Here is a 16,039-nt window from a genome sequence, read left to right on the forward strand (position 1 = left end):
ATATTTTTCTTACTTTAATGGAAAACAAAGTTTAGGAATATTTGTAATACATAGTGATTGTAAGTAAGGTAGTTACTTATAAGTGATGTGTGTTTGTGCATATATGTGTGTATGTCTGTCTATATTTGTGTGTATATCATGCTGTGGATTAAACTCAGGAGTTCATACATGCTAGGCAAAGTCTACCATTTAAGCTACATTCTCAGGCCCTATATATTTAAAACAAACTAAAATTGAAATTATATATGTACTTTATAGGTTCAATACTCAATAATCAACTCACTTTCTTATGAAAAGATTTTTCCTGTCATAAAAGCCTGGAGAATTTTTTCTTTTTCTTTTTCTTTTTTTTTCTTTTTTTAGTTTTTTGAGACAGGGTTTCTTTGGGTAGCTGTGGCTGTTCTGGAACTAGCTCTGTAGACCACGCTGGCCTCTAACTCATAGAAATCTAATTGCCTCTGTCTCCCGAGAGCTGTAATTAAAAGCATGGGGCCACTCCCACCTGGCCACAGGAATTTTTTTAAAAATATGTTTCAAAGCTGGGTAGTGGTGGGATATGCCTTTAATTCCATCATTTGGAAGGCAAGGTAAGCAGATCTCAATGAGTTTGAGGTTTGAGGTTAGGCTAGTCTACAGAGTAAGTTCCAGGCCAGCTAGCCAAGCCATGGCTACAGAGAAACTCTGTCTCAAAAAAAAAAAAAAAAAAAAAAAAAGAAAAAGAAAAAATAAATACAGGATAATCATAATGATCTAAGTATACTACAATCTCTGCTGCCATAGAACCCAGTGAAGTTGGGAGAAAGAACATCTTTTCACAAGGTTATTCCAGTAAATTACAAACCGTTATTACATGGTAGAAGCATTGTACTCGGTAAAAAGTATAAAGAGCTGCAAGTGGAGCTCTAAGTGAACAGAGTGTAGTCCAGTGAAACAGCAGAGAAATCAATTCCAAGATTTTGGTTTTAATTTAATTTTAATAAAAATGAGTGTTACATGAAGTATTTTAGGAAACCAGAATAATATTAAATAAAAATGCCCATATATAAAATATAAGTAGCTGTTTTTTAGTACTACTAATATATGTATACATTTAAATACTTATTTTCTTTTGAAAATGAATTTTATTTATTTATTTTTGATTTTTCAAGACATGTTGTTGCCCTGGCTTTCCTGGAACTTGCTCTGTACACCAGGCTGGCCTTCAACTCAGAGATCCACCGCCTCTGCCTCCCAATTGCTGGGATTAAAGGCATGTGTCACCACTGCCCTGCTGGAAATAAATATATAGGCATATAACATTTGCCTATCTAATTCCAACAGTAGTCATTCAGTGAATAGTATATGGATTGATTATAATCCATTTTTAAACTTAATTCTATTTACTAACTTTTGTTTTTTAATGTGCATTAGTATTTTGCCATAGGAAGTTTTGGGTCCCCTGAAACTCGAGTTACAGACAGTTGTGAGCTGCCATATGGGTGCTGGGAGTTGAACCCCGGATCCTCTGGAAGAGCAGCCAGTGCTGTTGACTGCTGAGCTGTCTCTCCAGTCCCCTGTTTACTAACTTTTAATTTGGAAAAATGGTATGACATATTTGTAATCCCAGCAGACTTGGCTGAGTCAAGAGGACAGCAAGTTCGAAGCTAGCCTGAACTACAGAGTGATATCCTGTCTTCAAAAACCAAAGGAAAGAAAGGAAAATAGAAAAATTGAAGACATATAAACCTGTGAACATGCAGGTTCATGCAGTGCCTTGTTCAAGGTCCTGGTTCTAGTACAGCAGACAAACAAGACCCAAGAATTAGTCAAATATATGAATTTTGTAATAATTCCATTTTATTTTTCTGTTGAAAAGAATGCTAATATAAGAACCTAATAATCCAAAAATATCTTATATGAGTTTGTATAATTGAAAATTATTATGAAATTCAATTGATAAGTGAAATATCTGAGTATTATTCAAGTTGCTTGGCTCTCCCCCCCCCCCCACTTGGATACTTTGAACTCTGGATCTTCCCTTTATAATGAATAATTTTTGAGCCAGGCAGTGGTGGCACACATCTTTAATTCCAGCACTCACAAGGCAGTGGCAGGCAGATCTCTGTGAGTTCAAGACCAGCCTGGTCTACAGAGCAAGTTCCAGGATGGCCAGGGCTACACAGAGAAACCTAATCTTAGGGAAAAAAAAGAAAAAGAAAGAAAGAAAGAAGGAAGGAAGGAAGGAAGGAAGAAAGAAAGAAAAGAAAAAGGATAGAGGGAAGGAGGGAAAATTTGTTTTTGACACAGTCTCAGTATAGAACCTTGACTGGCCTGGAGCTGGCTGTGTAGACCAGGCTGGCCTTGAATTTACAGAGATCTCCTTGCCTCTGCATTCTAAGTGCTGAGATTAAGGCATTGGGCACAATACGTGGTGCTCTGGTTCTCGTTCTCTCTCTCTCTCTCTCTCTCTCTCTCTCTCTCTCTCTCTCTCTCTCTCTCTCTCTCTCTCTCTCTCTGTCTCCAGCGCTCGCTCTCTCATTCATGTCTGGCAGTTCATAACTGCCTGTAACTCTAGCTTTAGGAGCCTGACACCATCTTCTGCCACTTTGGGATCCTGCATGCAAATGTGCATACCTACATGCAGACACATACATAAAAAGAAAAATATGGTCTTGTTCGTGCTGGCCTCAAAATCGAAATCGAGGTCCTCCCAGGTCAGCATCCTGAGTGCCTGGCTAGTGTTACAACTCCTGAATAAAGAACAGTATCTAGCCAGTTCCGTGATAATGATTTTGGCTTTATTAAACCTGACATTTATAATTTCTCCAAATTATTTGAAAGTTTAAAAAAAATTAACCTCATTCATTATATTTGCACATTGTTAAAATATACTGATTTGAATTTTTTTTATGAGTGTAAACAGATAGAGGGACTAAGTATAGGCTGTGGTTGTTAAAAGTGTAAGCCAAGGTTTTACCGAGACACATATAACTCAGCTGAGCAAAACAAAGACTTGAGATATACCTAAAGTAAAAGAGAGCTTATTGGAATAATATTTACTGAAGTTTGCTAAAGTTATAGCCTGTCATTATCTTGTTTATTTTTGTTGTAAACACAGGATAACTGAAGGAGTTAATATACAGAAGTTCATGTGCTTTTTGTTTGTGTTCTTTTATTGTTTTCAAATGTTATTTGGCTTGTTCTTTAAAAAAAACACACCAAAAAACAAAGACTACACACACACAAATGAATGAATGAATGAATGAATGAATGAATAAAAAAACCCCAGAATCAACACAGTAGAACTCACTACCTGGGAAAGCCTTCTTACCTCTTGAGAAAACATTAGATTGCAGCTAAATTATTTGCACCTAATAAGGTGTGTGTGTGTGTGTGTGTGTGTGTGTGTGTGTGTGTGTGTGTGAATATATAGCAGATACAGAGTCTAAAACGTAGGTAAGGAAAGTCAAACATTGAATGTATTAGGTGACTAGATGCATGTTCAAACCAATCTGTTGTTCAGATTTGAGTAACTAAATGTCAACTCAGTGGCCAACAGGATTTTCTCTTCTGAGTGCTATTACTTGTGTGGCCTGTTCATTACAAATTTCATTGTGTTGTAGCGTATGTTAACAACTATGCTAGAAACATCAACACTTAGATTTTTATTTCCATCTATCCATTCGTCCGTCTGTCTATGTATCTGTCCATTGGTTTCTCAAGGCAGGGTTACTCTGTATAGCCCTGGCTGTCCTAGAAATTGTTCTACAGACCAGGCTGGCCTTGAACTCAGATCTTCCTGCCTCTGCATCTGGAGTACTGTGATTAAAGGTGTGTGCCACCACACCTGACTTAATACTTAGATTTTTAAAATGAAAATTTTTGGGTTAGTATGTATTTGATGTCTTTAAATATAGTTAATTATTAATTAAAATATATTGCTATTCAAGTAATTTTATCTTTAAAATATTTGTAAGCTGGGTGTGTTGGCACCCAGTACTCCAGAGGCAGACAGATCTCTGAGTATAAGCGCCGTCTAGTCTCCAAGGGCAGCCTAGTCTCCAAGGGCAGCCTAGTCTCCAAGGGCAGCCTAGTCTCCAAGGGCAGCCTAGTCTCCAAGTGCAAAGACAGCTGGGGCTATAGAGACCTTGTTGCACCCCCCCCCCCATAAGTATTTGAAGCTAGGCACAGTGGGTCATGCCTATAATCCCAGAATTTGCCTGTAATCCCAGGATTTGAGAGACTGAGGTAAAAATATTGCTCTGTGTTTAAGGCTATCCTGGTCTACATAGTTGAGACCCTATCTCAAAAAATTAGAAAAAACAGTGTTTGAGTGTAACAGCCAGTCTAGTAGTCAGTGGTGTAGGGTTATAATTAGTTTCTGGAACATGATTAATTTCTTATGATTATCTTCTAAAATATATCTAAATAGATAGTCAAATTTATCAAGAAACATGGTATTGTAGCTTAGGTAGATTTTTAACTGAATAATTGTGAGTGCTTACACCTTTAATCCCAGCACCTGGGAGGCAGAGGCCGGCGGATCTCTCCGAGTTTGATGTCAGCCTGTTCTACAAAGAGAATGTCAGGATGGCCAGGGAAACCCTGTCTCAGAAAACCAAAACCAAACAGACAAAAAGTGTAAAGCTACATTAATTAAATTGTGGTTATTACAACTGAATGTTCTTGTTTTTTGTTTTTTAAGCCAGTGTCCCTTGATAGACATTTACAGATAAGGTTATGGCAAGTAGTTATCTAACTCAGCAGGGGGTTTTGTAAAGACCAGTTTGTGGGTGAGCTCACAAAGTTAAAATACCATCATTATTCTTTTCTAATGAGTCTTTAAGTTGCCGACGCAGCATAGGCGGCTACTGTAGTACTGACTTGAGCTCTCTGATTTTAGGTACTTCAGAAGACGATGAGGTCATTCAACCAGGTTTCATCAGCCCCAGGTTAGTTTGTTTTTAAATTAAATGTTTTATTTAACCCAATGCCTTGAACGATCAGTAGAGGAACATGAGAGGGCTTGACCAACCCTAACGATTTTTCCACTTGGGCAAAATTGTCATCTACCTGTATACTCTATCCAGAATATTCCATCTTTCAAACTGTTCTTCTTACCCCAGCTGTGTGGGTGGCACGTTCTGTTTACTCTACCTTCTGTTTGACAGTGTTTGGTTTGGGTTTTTTTTTTTCTCCATGACTTGAGCAAGATAGATAACATACTTAAAGACTTATGGAGACAAATCCATTGCTTATTCTTTTCTGTGATTCCCAATAGGTGCTAATAAATATCTATTGGATTGAAGTTCAGCAATGGCAGTGTTTTCAAATAATTCATTGTATGTAAAGTGGACTTTCTGAGGAAGTTTCATTTCATTAATCCAGGGAGCTTCATTTATTTTGCTCTTTAAGTATAACTACCAAAATCTGCTTATTATCCTATTGTAAAATGGAATTGGTTGAAGTTAAACCCAGACTAAAGATATGGAATTTTATTTTCTTATATTATGTTTTTTTTTTCAGTAATACTCTTTTTTTTGATAATAGTATGGTACTCTGGCATTTTCCCTAATGAATTAAAGACCTGTCTTGCTTTTCTTGTCTTGTTTTTGAGGAAGGGTCTTACTATGTGGCCCTGCCTGGCCTGAAACTTGCCTAGTAGACGAGGCTGACCTGGAGCACACAGAAATGTCCTTGTCTCTGCTCCGAGTGCTGGGGTGAAATGTGTGTGCTGCCCACCTGGCTCTGACTAAGTCCTAGATTAGTGTATCTTTGAAGGCACTCCATAAGAGCTGTGATACACAAAATTCATAATGATTCATAATAAAATGATCTTATTACTAAGTTTACTAATAAGGATTGTATAATCAGAGAAAGAAAGGATCAGATATTTAATGGAGAAGCCACAGTCAATGCTGCCTTTTGGCAAACACTACTTTTGTGGAATAAAACTTAACATGTTGATGATGCTCTAAGTGAGTTTCATGAAAAAGAACACTATTAAAATTTGCTACAAAATGTTAATGTATCATTTCCTTTCTTCTTACTGTTGATTGTGGAGTTTTTCTGTAGGTAAACTGGCATTTTTCTGTTTGGAAAAACTGTTGACACCAGTGTGTTAAATGACTGCAGTAAAGTTTCTTGTCTGTTCCTCTTGATGAAAAGGGAGCTGGAGAAGCCGGGAGGTTGTCCTGCGGGCTGGGCTTTAAACAGACAAGCTTGGCTGTCAGCGGGACCCACTTCCCGCTGCTGCCGGGGAAACTGAAGCCATGCTATGTCGTGAGTGACCAGCGCTGCCAGCTCGAGGGACTGGGCGGTGTTTCTCCAGGATTTGCTGCCCACCGCCCTTCCTCTTATCTTTTCCTCCTCCCTTTCTCCAGCTTCCTGTGTCTGCTGTGCTAGGTGAACTCTTCAGAGGAAGGATTGAAATAATCCTAAGAGGTAGACCAGACTCTTTTCAGCTGATTATTTGTTTTTGTGAGATGAGATTTTAAATAATTAACCTGTAAATGATTTTAGGGGAGGGAGAATGCATATGTGTTCATTGTGTTTTTCATCTTATGGACTCAGACATCTCTATTTACTGTAAAATGGTCTTTGAATTCTGAAGCATACATGTACAAGAAAAACGTGTGGAAAATAGTGCCTATCATTTTTCAAATTAAAGTTCTTTTGTGCTATTCTGAATAATTATGGAAAGCTTTTTTATTACTAGAGGATTGTTCACAAAGTTACCATTTTAACTAACATATTTTAGGGAAGTGTTGAATGTAGCTTAGAAAATGCAATGAAAGCAATACTCAATTTTTATTTCTTTTTATGGAAAAAGAAAAATGTTACTATAATGGAATTTTGCTAGTTTTTCAAAATAACATTTTATAAAATAGGGCTTTAAAATAATGCCATTTATGAATTTTATTGTTCTAAATTTTGTTTTACAGCAAAAGTACCTGACAAAAACCTTTACAAATACCTTGTTTTTGAAATATAAAAGTAATTTGAACAAAAAAATCTTAAGATTTATGGTAACGAGTTCCTCTGTTTCTACAATAGTCCCCTAGCACTATAGTTCAAAGGACATTTAAGAAAAATTTTAAGAGATTTTTTGACAACTGTGAGTAACTCTAAAAAGAAAAATTGCATTTTTGTTTTCCAGTTTTAAAAAAAAATAAAGAAAAGAAAAAACTGAATGAGACCGGAATTTTGCTTTTGGAAACAAAAACAAACACCCTCGGGTTCTGGGGTGCCTCTGCTGACTCGCTCAGTCGGGCTGGCTTCCTCTGCCTCCCTGTTTAAATCCACTCCCAGCACTTCGCAGAAATGCAGGCAGTGGGTGGAATCGGATCGATTTTCCGAGACGGGCAGGTCGATAGCCTTTGCCCAAGCTGCCTGGGAAAGATCACGCGGAACAGATGGGTTCCCCAAATCCACAGGCCTGGAGTCCCTCCCGCCCTCTGCCTTCCAAATGAGAAAGGCGCTGCGGACGTGTTCGCTGCTTGCCAGCTCCCAACTGCAAGCTTCGCAGTTTGCTCCTTTTAAGCGTGGCCGGTGGGGGCAGGGCGGGGGCAGTCACTTTCTGAGTTTCTCTGGAGTCTCCGCTGGACCTTGCTTAGATTTACAATGTTCTGGCACCTCATAGATAAAGAGGTCAAATTATAAACGATACATGCGTAAATTAAGTAAAAAGTCTAGTTTGGGGCTAATGTTTGTCCCGGTGGTGAAGATAAGGATTCTGTTTGTTTTGAGGAGCACAGTGACAGATGCTTAGAAGTGCCTTCTTAAGGCAGCAGCAGCTTTCTTTGGAATGCCTGGGTTTCTCCAGGGGAGTTGGTGGAGTAAGGCAGAGTGAAGGGGCAGAGAGTGAAAGGTGGTGAGCAGGATGCTGGAAGAAGAAGGAAGGGGCTGGTCCTGGAGTCGGGCTTGGGAACCCTGGGGGCAGGATCCGCACAGAAAGGTGCTAGCTGCTGAGCTAGGGCTAGAGACCTCTCTCTCCTTGCTTGCTAGAGAACAAGACAGAGTCTCAGCTGTGCCACAGCCCCTCACAGTTTTCAAAACAACCAAAGCACTGTTCATGCTTTAATAGAAGTCATACAGGGACTAACAGTGAGCAAGGATGGAGGTCCTTGCATTGTGGTGTTGGGGAGTGGTTCAGATGAGAAAATGTGTACCACCTTTAAAAGTTGGAAACCCCTAGTGTGATAACCGAAGGACACATGATAGATTGCTTTTCATCTCCTCCCTCCTGTGTTGAGTTGAGGAGTCAGTGTAGGACTTGAGCTAATTTTAAAGACATTTTGGAAGAGCTATGATAAATCAAGCTGTGAAACATTTGGCTTTTGAAGGTTTAAAACATGCATTTTAGTCAAACGCAGGTCTTTCTGGCACTAAAAACAAGTAGGAAATGAGAAAAAAATTAAAACCAGAAGACTTGAGGAGGTGACAAATTGAAAAGCATTGTAGGAGACTCATAAGAACCATTTTATGTGAAAGAAGCATTCTGAGCCTTAAGAGCTTATGGTCAGTTTATAAAAAGGCTCAAAAGATTTGGGGAAGGGGCAGCCAAGAATAATCTACTTAAAAGACAGTGCCGTAGTCCTGAGTTGATGAGATTGTGTGTCTCCTCCTTTTCTCCCCCTTCCCAGCTTCCTTCCTGCTTTCTAGCCTTCTCTTCCCTCTCTTTCCCCCTCTTATCCCCACCCCCAAGGTGTGTAAATGGTTGTGCCTTAAAATTCTTTGTGAATGAATTTTAGAGATTTTCTCAGGATTCCCAGTTGGAAAAGCCTTCTACATAACTTGAAAGGCTGATGTCCCTCTCAGGAAATGAATGGATTGATAACCTCTGACACCAGTGACCAGTCTGGTGAACCCTACCTTAATGCTTTGAATACTGGAGGCCCCTAATCAGGCACAACTGTGAATCCCATAACTGTACTATCCAATGTAGTTCAGCAGTGGTGTTCCTACTTTATACATACTATCAATATATCTGAAATCTGTCAAATTTAAGAAGGCAAGGACTCAGAATCCACTTATTGTTGTTTGATTCTTAGTAGTAAACCCTTACAAATAAAACAAACTTGTAGATAACATGTAATTTACCATAAACAACCCAAAATTTACAAGCCTGTTAATTTTATGATACTTTTGCACTATCCCAATTTACATGAATACATATTCAGGTTATTTGATAGTAGATTTTTTAAAGTAATTCCTTAAATTACAAAAAAAATACATTCAGAATTATATATTGTAACAACTTTGGTAATAATCCATTTTTGTTATTAAAATAGAGTTTAGTAAATGCTTTAGCAAACAACCTCTTCAGAATGTGGGACTTGTTATACTCGGAAAATCGTTTGGATTTTTAGTTTTTTTTTTTTCTCTCCACCAGCTGGCACATTGTTATCTTTCTCAAAATAAATAAAAGCTTGCCTCCTTCCTGAGAACAATAAAAGAAAGAAACAGATGAAAAAAAAAATCTTTCCAAATTGATCAGTTTTGATTGACACCATTTATCACTAACAGCTGAAAATAATTTCTTTATGCACTGATTATTTTCAGATCTGAGCCAATTAGTTTAAATTTGTTTTTAGTTTTTCAGTGTGAGAAGGGTTTTTAATAGGTGTACGTGGATTTTTCATAATCCCAACATTTTAGTTTGTGTGAAGCACTGTTAGAATGTGGGCTTGCTTGGAGAGATGGGGTGAGGGGTGCCGGCATGGTGGGGGAGGGTCAGCTGGTGGCTTTGAAGAAGGGAAGTGGTATCTACAGTTTTTCTGTAAACTGCTTGTTTAAGAAAGTGGGGGTGGGGCAGCCCAAGACTGGTAGAAGGAAGCCTTATAATGTTTCAAAACGGTAACATTTTCTATTTTAAAGAAAGGAGGCATTTCTAGTTAATACATAATATGCCATATTTTAAAATATTCAATAAGGTGGTTAATATTGTTATAAACACGATAAATCCAGTGTGAAAAGCAAAAAGTGTTTTGATGCGGGGGTGGGGGTGGGGGGGGTGCAACAAGAAGGGACGGAGGAGCCCACCTCGTTATAGTTTCGTTTATTTGACCGTTCTGCCTGCTGGCAGTGACTTGTAAGATGTCAGGGTTCAGTTCATCTTACACCGATGTACCTTTCCCCATGTGCCTTCTCCCTGCGCCAGCAATGCAGGCTGTTTCTGTCCGGCAGCCTCCCGCATTCTCTTCACCTCCCCACGCCTCTCCCCTCCCCCTCCGCCCCAGTCTCCTGCTCTTGGGGAACAATCACCACTGATTGAGGTTCACTCGACGTTAGACTGGAAAACTGGGCTGTTATTTAGGAAGTCATCAATCACATCTCCTCCCCCGGAAAGAGATGGCAGAGAAACCTGTGAAGTACAATTTCTTACTATACCTCTCAAAAATATTCTGAAACGAGCAGCATTATTGGTTAGGAAATTTGTAGCGATTTTTTTCCCAGTAGGATTTTATTTTAAATTTGAAAGAATTTCAGATTGGAATTAGGAGTGCTTTTGCCTTTTGGTAGGTTTATGTTACCAATATCTGAAGTTAATGGTTAATTAAATTTAAATTTGAGCTTAGGAATTACATATTTCCTTCCACGAATTAAATATTAAATTAACGTCCCTAAGGTGGTTTGGTGCTATGGAATAGCAGATTGCCTGTGGGGTGTGTGTGTGTGGGGAATCATAACGTCAGTTGCTTTATTTAAATGGCTCCCCCTATGAGATTAGAGAGGCTTGTGTGTGGAGCACGCGTGTGCACAAATACGGACTGTCGCTTTTCCAAACCAGCAATTCACAAGGACCCTTCGTTGTGTTTAAACAGTACAAAATTAGCATTCTGGTTAATCATAAAGAAGCGTCCCAAATCGTCTTTAAGATAACATGCTTGAGTTTTCCGTGTTCATTCATAAATTATTTTGATGTCAGCACAGATGAAATGGCGATTGGTTATCTCTTCCTCTTGCCAGCCCCTTAAGGATCCGAGGTGAAATTAGTAGCAAGAAAGCATGTAATTGACAAAGTCACGTGTGCTCAGGGGGCCAGAAACTGGAGAGAGAAGAGAAAAAAATCAAAAGAAGGAAAGCACATTAGACCATGCGAACTAAATTTGTGATCGCACAAAATCAAGATGTTAGACGGATGCTGAAGATCACTCCGGTCCAAAGGGAAAGTTTTCATCTCTCGAGTTTGAAGCTGAGGGCCGGTGGGGCAACATGGCCGAAGGTTAATTTTCTTTTCTATTGTTTTACTCTGATTTCTTTCTTCTTTTCTCCCCAGCTTCTCCCCACTACCCAGTTTCTCACCCCTTCTCGCCTGTCCCCCTTTACCCTAATAACTGGGCATTACTTCCCCACCCCCTCATAGTGCCATGGGGCTTCGGCAAAAACCTATTGTTACAGATCTCCAAAATGTTTTGTACCGCCCACACCGATTCACAACTTGAAAAGCTTTCAGGGGGCTATTGTTTGAATTGTGTGCGTGCGATTACGCGTAGTTTCAGTTAGTGAGACCAAGAAAACTTTTATACACCTGCCCCCTCCCCCTTTCTACCCTAACTTTAATTGAAAGTTAGGGGGAGGGGAATGAATGCACATTGCAAATAACCCGGGATTCCCGTCCGCCGCATGTGCATTAACCAGTAGCCAGCCCTCCTCAGCGTTTCTCTTTTCTCTTCCTGCTTGCTAGAAAAGCCAATCTCGCTGGAAAATTACTCTGTGCAGATTGGAATAGTATTAGGTCAGCAGTATGTGAGTGAAAGTGTCACAGGATGTAACTGTAGAATGTTACGGAGGAGCAACGGAGATACGTGAAAAAGTGTGCGGATGTGCAGAAACGTGGAAGCTGGTGTGAGCGATGCAGCGCCGTGGCTTCCTCTCCCCGGCTTTACTTTTAACCCTTTTCGTTTTAGATATTTTTTAAAGAAGGCAAACATTTACCAACTTTTTGTTTCCTAGCTTCTCTTCTTCCCACAAGCAAAAAAAAAATTTTTTTTCCGTTAAGCACAATGTAGAAATGCAGGCTAACCGACTTTTTGTCCTATTCCATGTCAGGCGGGGCAAGCAAAGGTGAAGAGCCAGAAAAGCTGCCTGAGCTGGCCGAGGAGGAATCCCAGGTTCTGCACGGAACTGGCCACTGTAAGTGGTTCAATGTGCGCATGGGATTCGGATTCATCTCCATGATAAACCGAGAGGGAAACCCCTTGGATATCCCAGTGGATGTATTTGTACACCAAGTAAGCCAGACTTCTTAATCCCCTCTTTGCCTGGTTCCATGTGTGGGAGTTGGTCTGTAATAATGTTAATAGACATAAAAAATGCACTAAGTATATTGAAAAAATGAAAATATTAGTTAAAATTGGGCGATTGTCCAGTTTTTAGGGCATGTGTACGAATTCCTTCCAGGATATGTTTTTCTAAATAGGAAGTAGAGTCTGATATTTCGCTGACTGGGCTTGGGTTGATGTTATTTAATAAACCTTCCCTTCACTGGACAATGAAATCTAGCATGCAGTATTATCGACTTCATATTGCCTGTGCCTAATGAATGAATGGGAAATGCAAGAAGAGGCACCCGTGGATCCTTGAAAGTTTTTAAAAAGCCAAACAATTTGCTCGTCGTAGGAAAGTGCAGGTACTCTGTGTAGATAGCTCTAACGACAAGTACCACCCGTGATTTTGAACATCCGTTGTCACTTGCAGGTTTATGTCAAAATAATTGGGTTTTATAGTAAAATGAAATAGAAAATCGATAATGAAGAGTGGATTTAAAGAAATGCCAGAAAAGATTCTTGGTAACCACACCTTTAAGAACTGTTCCCTCTTAGGTTATTGATCCAGGAATACTGTCTCTTTAAAAAGAGACTGAACTTAAAAAAAGAAAAAAAAATAGCCAAAGGCTGTTTAAAACCTGATAGTTGGTTACATGGTAAATTTCTACAATTGCATTATAGTTTTTTAAAATGCTTAAATACCAAAGGGAAGATCATTGTTTCCCATTAAAAAAATTTCCCTAGGAAACAATAAATACCTTTTTCTCGTAAATTCATTTTTATTAACTAATTGCTTCAGAGTTGAGAAGAGTTTACAGTTTGCAAGTAAAGGAAATAAAAATTCTCTGCTGAGGCTATGGACAGAAAGGCTTATGAGTAAAGAGGTCTATGTGGCTTACTATCTAAGTTAAAAGGAACTGAATGAATTGTACATTGCGTGTTGACTGGAATGGATCCATGTCTGAAATACTGAAGTTACTCTGCTAAAAGTTGGATACTGTGCTATTTGTTCCTGGTAACGTTTATACCGCACTCCCCAAGGAAGACCATTTTAAACGCACCTATAACCAGGCGGAGCCTAGGGGACCGCGCTGTTTAACCTGTTGTGCTCCGGTGCTTTGGCTGGCTGCCTTTGCCGTGGGGTTTGTCTCCTCCTTTCCTGAAGGCCTGGCTGTCCACAGTGGAAGGATAGGCACAGTCTGTGAAGTGGAACATTTAAATAGTAATAGGAGCCTGGGTAGAGCCTATTACGTTTATATTGCATATTCTGACCTATTTTTTCTTTTTGAAAATTTCTTAGATTGAATAACTAAAATTGATAAATTATCTTCTTGGGCTCTTCTTCCCCTTTCAACCTTTTTTAGGTTGTTAAATTGTTCTTTACGATGTCATAAATTTGTTTTATAGATGATAAATGAAAAAATAGCACTTTTTTTTTGCTTGATCACACCTTGTTATAATTTGGTTTTATTTGTTTAGGTTTTAAAATATATTTTAAAAAGAAATAGAAATATATTAAAATACTAGCCATTTTGTTAAGCAGTGTGAGCACTTAGACCTATGAAGTATATCCACTTTAAACTATTTACTAGATATGAGATTAACATTTTTGTGTACATTGAATTAAAAATATATTGCTGGGAAACTTCAAATTCTGTCGCAGTTTCTATATTATAAACATTGCTTTTTAGTATCCCCTCATGTACCTCTGTACATGTGAAAGCACAGTGCCTAAATGAAGACTCTTAGCTTCTAAAATTGAGAGTGACAAATAAATTATGCATTATGTGAAGTATTACATTGGAGAAGTCAGAATTCCTGCTGATTTTAGTCAGACAAAGCAAAAGTTAGATGGTTGTAAATGAAGTATTTAGGGAACTGTGAACAGCCCTGTACAATCAGGTTGTGATTCCGGACTATTATATAACATTTAAAAAATGCTTTTTAATCTAGCTATTAATTTTACCATATAAACATTTTTAAAATGCATGTCAATTTTTTAGGTTAAATTTTCTTCATTATATTTTTATACTAGTTTGCTATATAAGAATATATATAAATCATAATTAGAAATTTTAAATGTTCAGCTGTGAGCCACCATGTGGTTGCTGGGAATTGAACTCAGGACCTCTGGAAGAACAGCCAGTGCTCTTAACCGCTGAGCCATCTCTCCAGCCCTCTGAGCACATTTTTAATATTATGTATTTGAGGAATCAAAATAAATGGTTTTAAGGGTCCTTAATCTTTAAAATTGATGCCAAGGGACCCAAGAATTTTTTATTTCTTAAAGATATTTCCTACAAAGAACTGCATATCCTCTTTATTTCATAGCAGTTGAGTTGTTTTGATAGGCAGTTCTTTGTATTAAATTTTATATGTAGCTCTGTAAATTAGGTATATGATTGTATTTAAAATCTGTTGACATTAATGTAATTAAACTTGTAGTTCTTGTGATATCTAAATCCTGAAGTCGGACATGTACATAGGGGTGTGCTTCCCTTGTCTTTAGATAACATAGGTAAAAGGGGTGAGATTCAACTGTTGATAGATAGTGACCATTGGTGGATTAAAATGACAATCTTCAAGTGATTTCTACTGTGAACGTGTTTTAAGTGATCATGTTTTTATGGTTAGAAAATCCACCTATGAGGGCGGGCAGTGGTGGCACACACCTTTAATCCCAGCATTCTGAAGGCAGAGTCAGGCAGATCTCTGTGAGTTCGAGGCCAGCCTGGTCTATAGAGTGAGATCCAGGACAGGCACCAAAACTACACAGAGAAACCATGTCTCGAAAAATAAAAAAAAAGAAGGAAGGAAGGAAGGAAGGAAGGAAGGAAGGAAGGAAGGAAGGAAGGAAAGAAGGAAGGAAGGAGGGAAAGAGAGAAAGAGAGAAAGAAAAAAGAAAATGTATTCTATGTATTCTGACTCATGTTAATAATGAATCATTGATGTTCAGTAACACATTTTATGAAGAACTAACAATGGATAAGTATTAAATTTGTGAATTTTGTCACATTTCATTTTTTTTAGCTTATGCATGCTAGGCAAGCATTTTGTTACTGAGCTCTGTATGTCCCCATCTAATAGGAACTGCTCAAGAATCCAATGCAGAGCACGAAGATTTGTCCCAATTGAAGTACAAGTAATCTTGGTCAAGGGTCTTACCATTAAAATTGATCAAACTAGAATACAGTTATTTTGTAAGTGCCAATAATTATACTCCTATCAGCTTCTTTATATCAGTATGTTTTAAAAAAAAATCGCCTCTAAGATCAGATTGTAGGTAGAAACATGTTTTAGTTGCCTGGACAGGGTCACTGGCATTTTTTTTTTTTTTTTCAAAATACAAGGTTTTAATAAGAGTTAAGTGTGATTGAAGATTTTAGAGGAATTGCGTGGTAATTAAGTAATTTGATATTGATGTGTACATTTTTCTTTATATAGATTTTGATACTGACTTCCCAAGTCTTTATCTCACTCATGAAAACAAGATCAATTGGATATGATAGATAGTTCTTCCTGACCTCTTCGCAGCATATATGCCTGGTGATGCTTTTTACAGGTTACGTGTTAGTATGTTTGGGATTCTTTGCCATTGAATATTAACCTAGGTTCTGTTACCAGCACCTACATCAGGCAACTCACAACTGTCTGTAAGTCTCATTCCAAGAGACTCGGACACTCTTGCAAAGACAAAACCAAAACACAACAAAAGACATCTTCTGGGCTGGAGAGCTGGCTGGGCAGTGAAGAGCACTTCCTGCTCCAAAGGTCCTGAGTTCTCTTCA

General features: G+C 38.4%; 1 protein-coding gene across 5 annotated transcripts in view; it reads left to right on the forward strand.

Moving 5' to 3' along the window:
- Positions 1–2,484: 2,484 nt before the first annotated feature.
- Positions 2,485–16,039, forward strand: part of Lin28b (lin-28 RNA binding posttranscriptional regulator B) — a 106,674-nt gene continuing 93,119 nt past the window's right edge. For 4 of the 5 annotated variants that reach the window (XR_013044962.1, XR_013044963.1, XR_013044964.1 and 1 more), the window contains exons 1-2: positions 2,485–4,931; positions 12,034–12,215. Coding sequence is in view for 2 of the 5 variants with exons in the window: in XM_016002305.3 (XP_015857791.2) it covers positions 4,898–4,931; positions 12,034–12,215 (216 nt within the window). In the remaining 3 variants the exon portion in view is untranslated. Of the gene's footprint in view, positions 4,932–10,032; positions 11,207–12,033; positions 12,216–16,039 lie in introns of those variants that run through there. The other variant, XM_006983737.4, reaches the window with a different exon arrangement.

This window comes from Peromyscus maniculatus, chromosome 16, assembly GCF_049852395.1.
Source record: "Peromyscus maniculatus bairdii isolate BWxNUB_F1_BW_parent chromosome 16, HU_Pman_BW_mat_3.1, whole genome shotgun sequence".
Taxonomy (NCBI): Eukaryota; Metazoa; Chordata; class Mammalia; order Rodentia; family Cricetidae; genus Peromyscus; species Peromyscus maniculatus.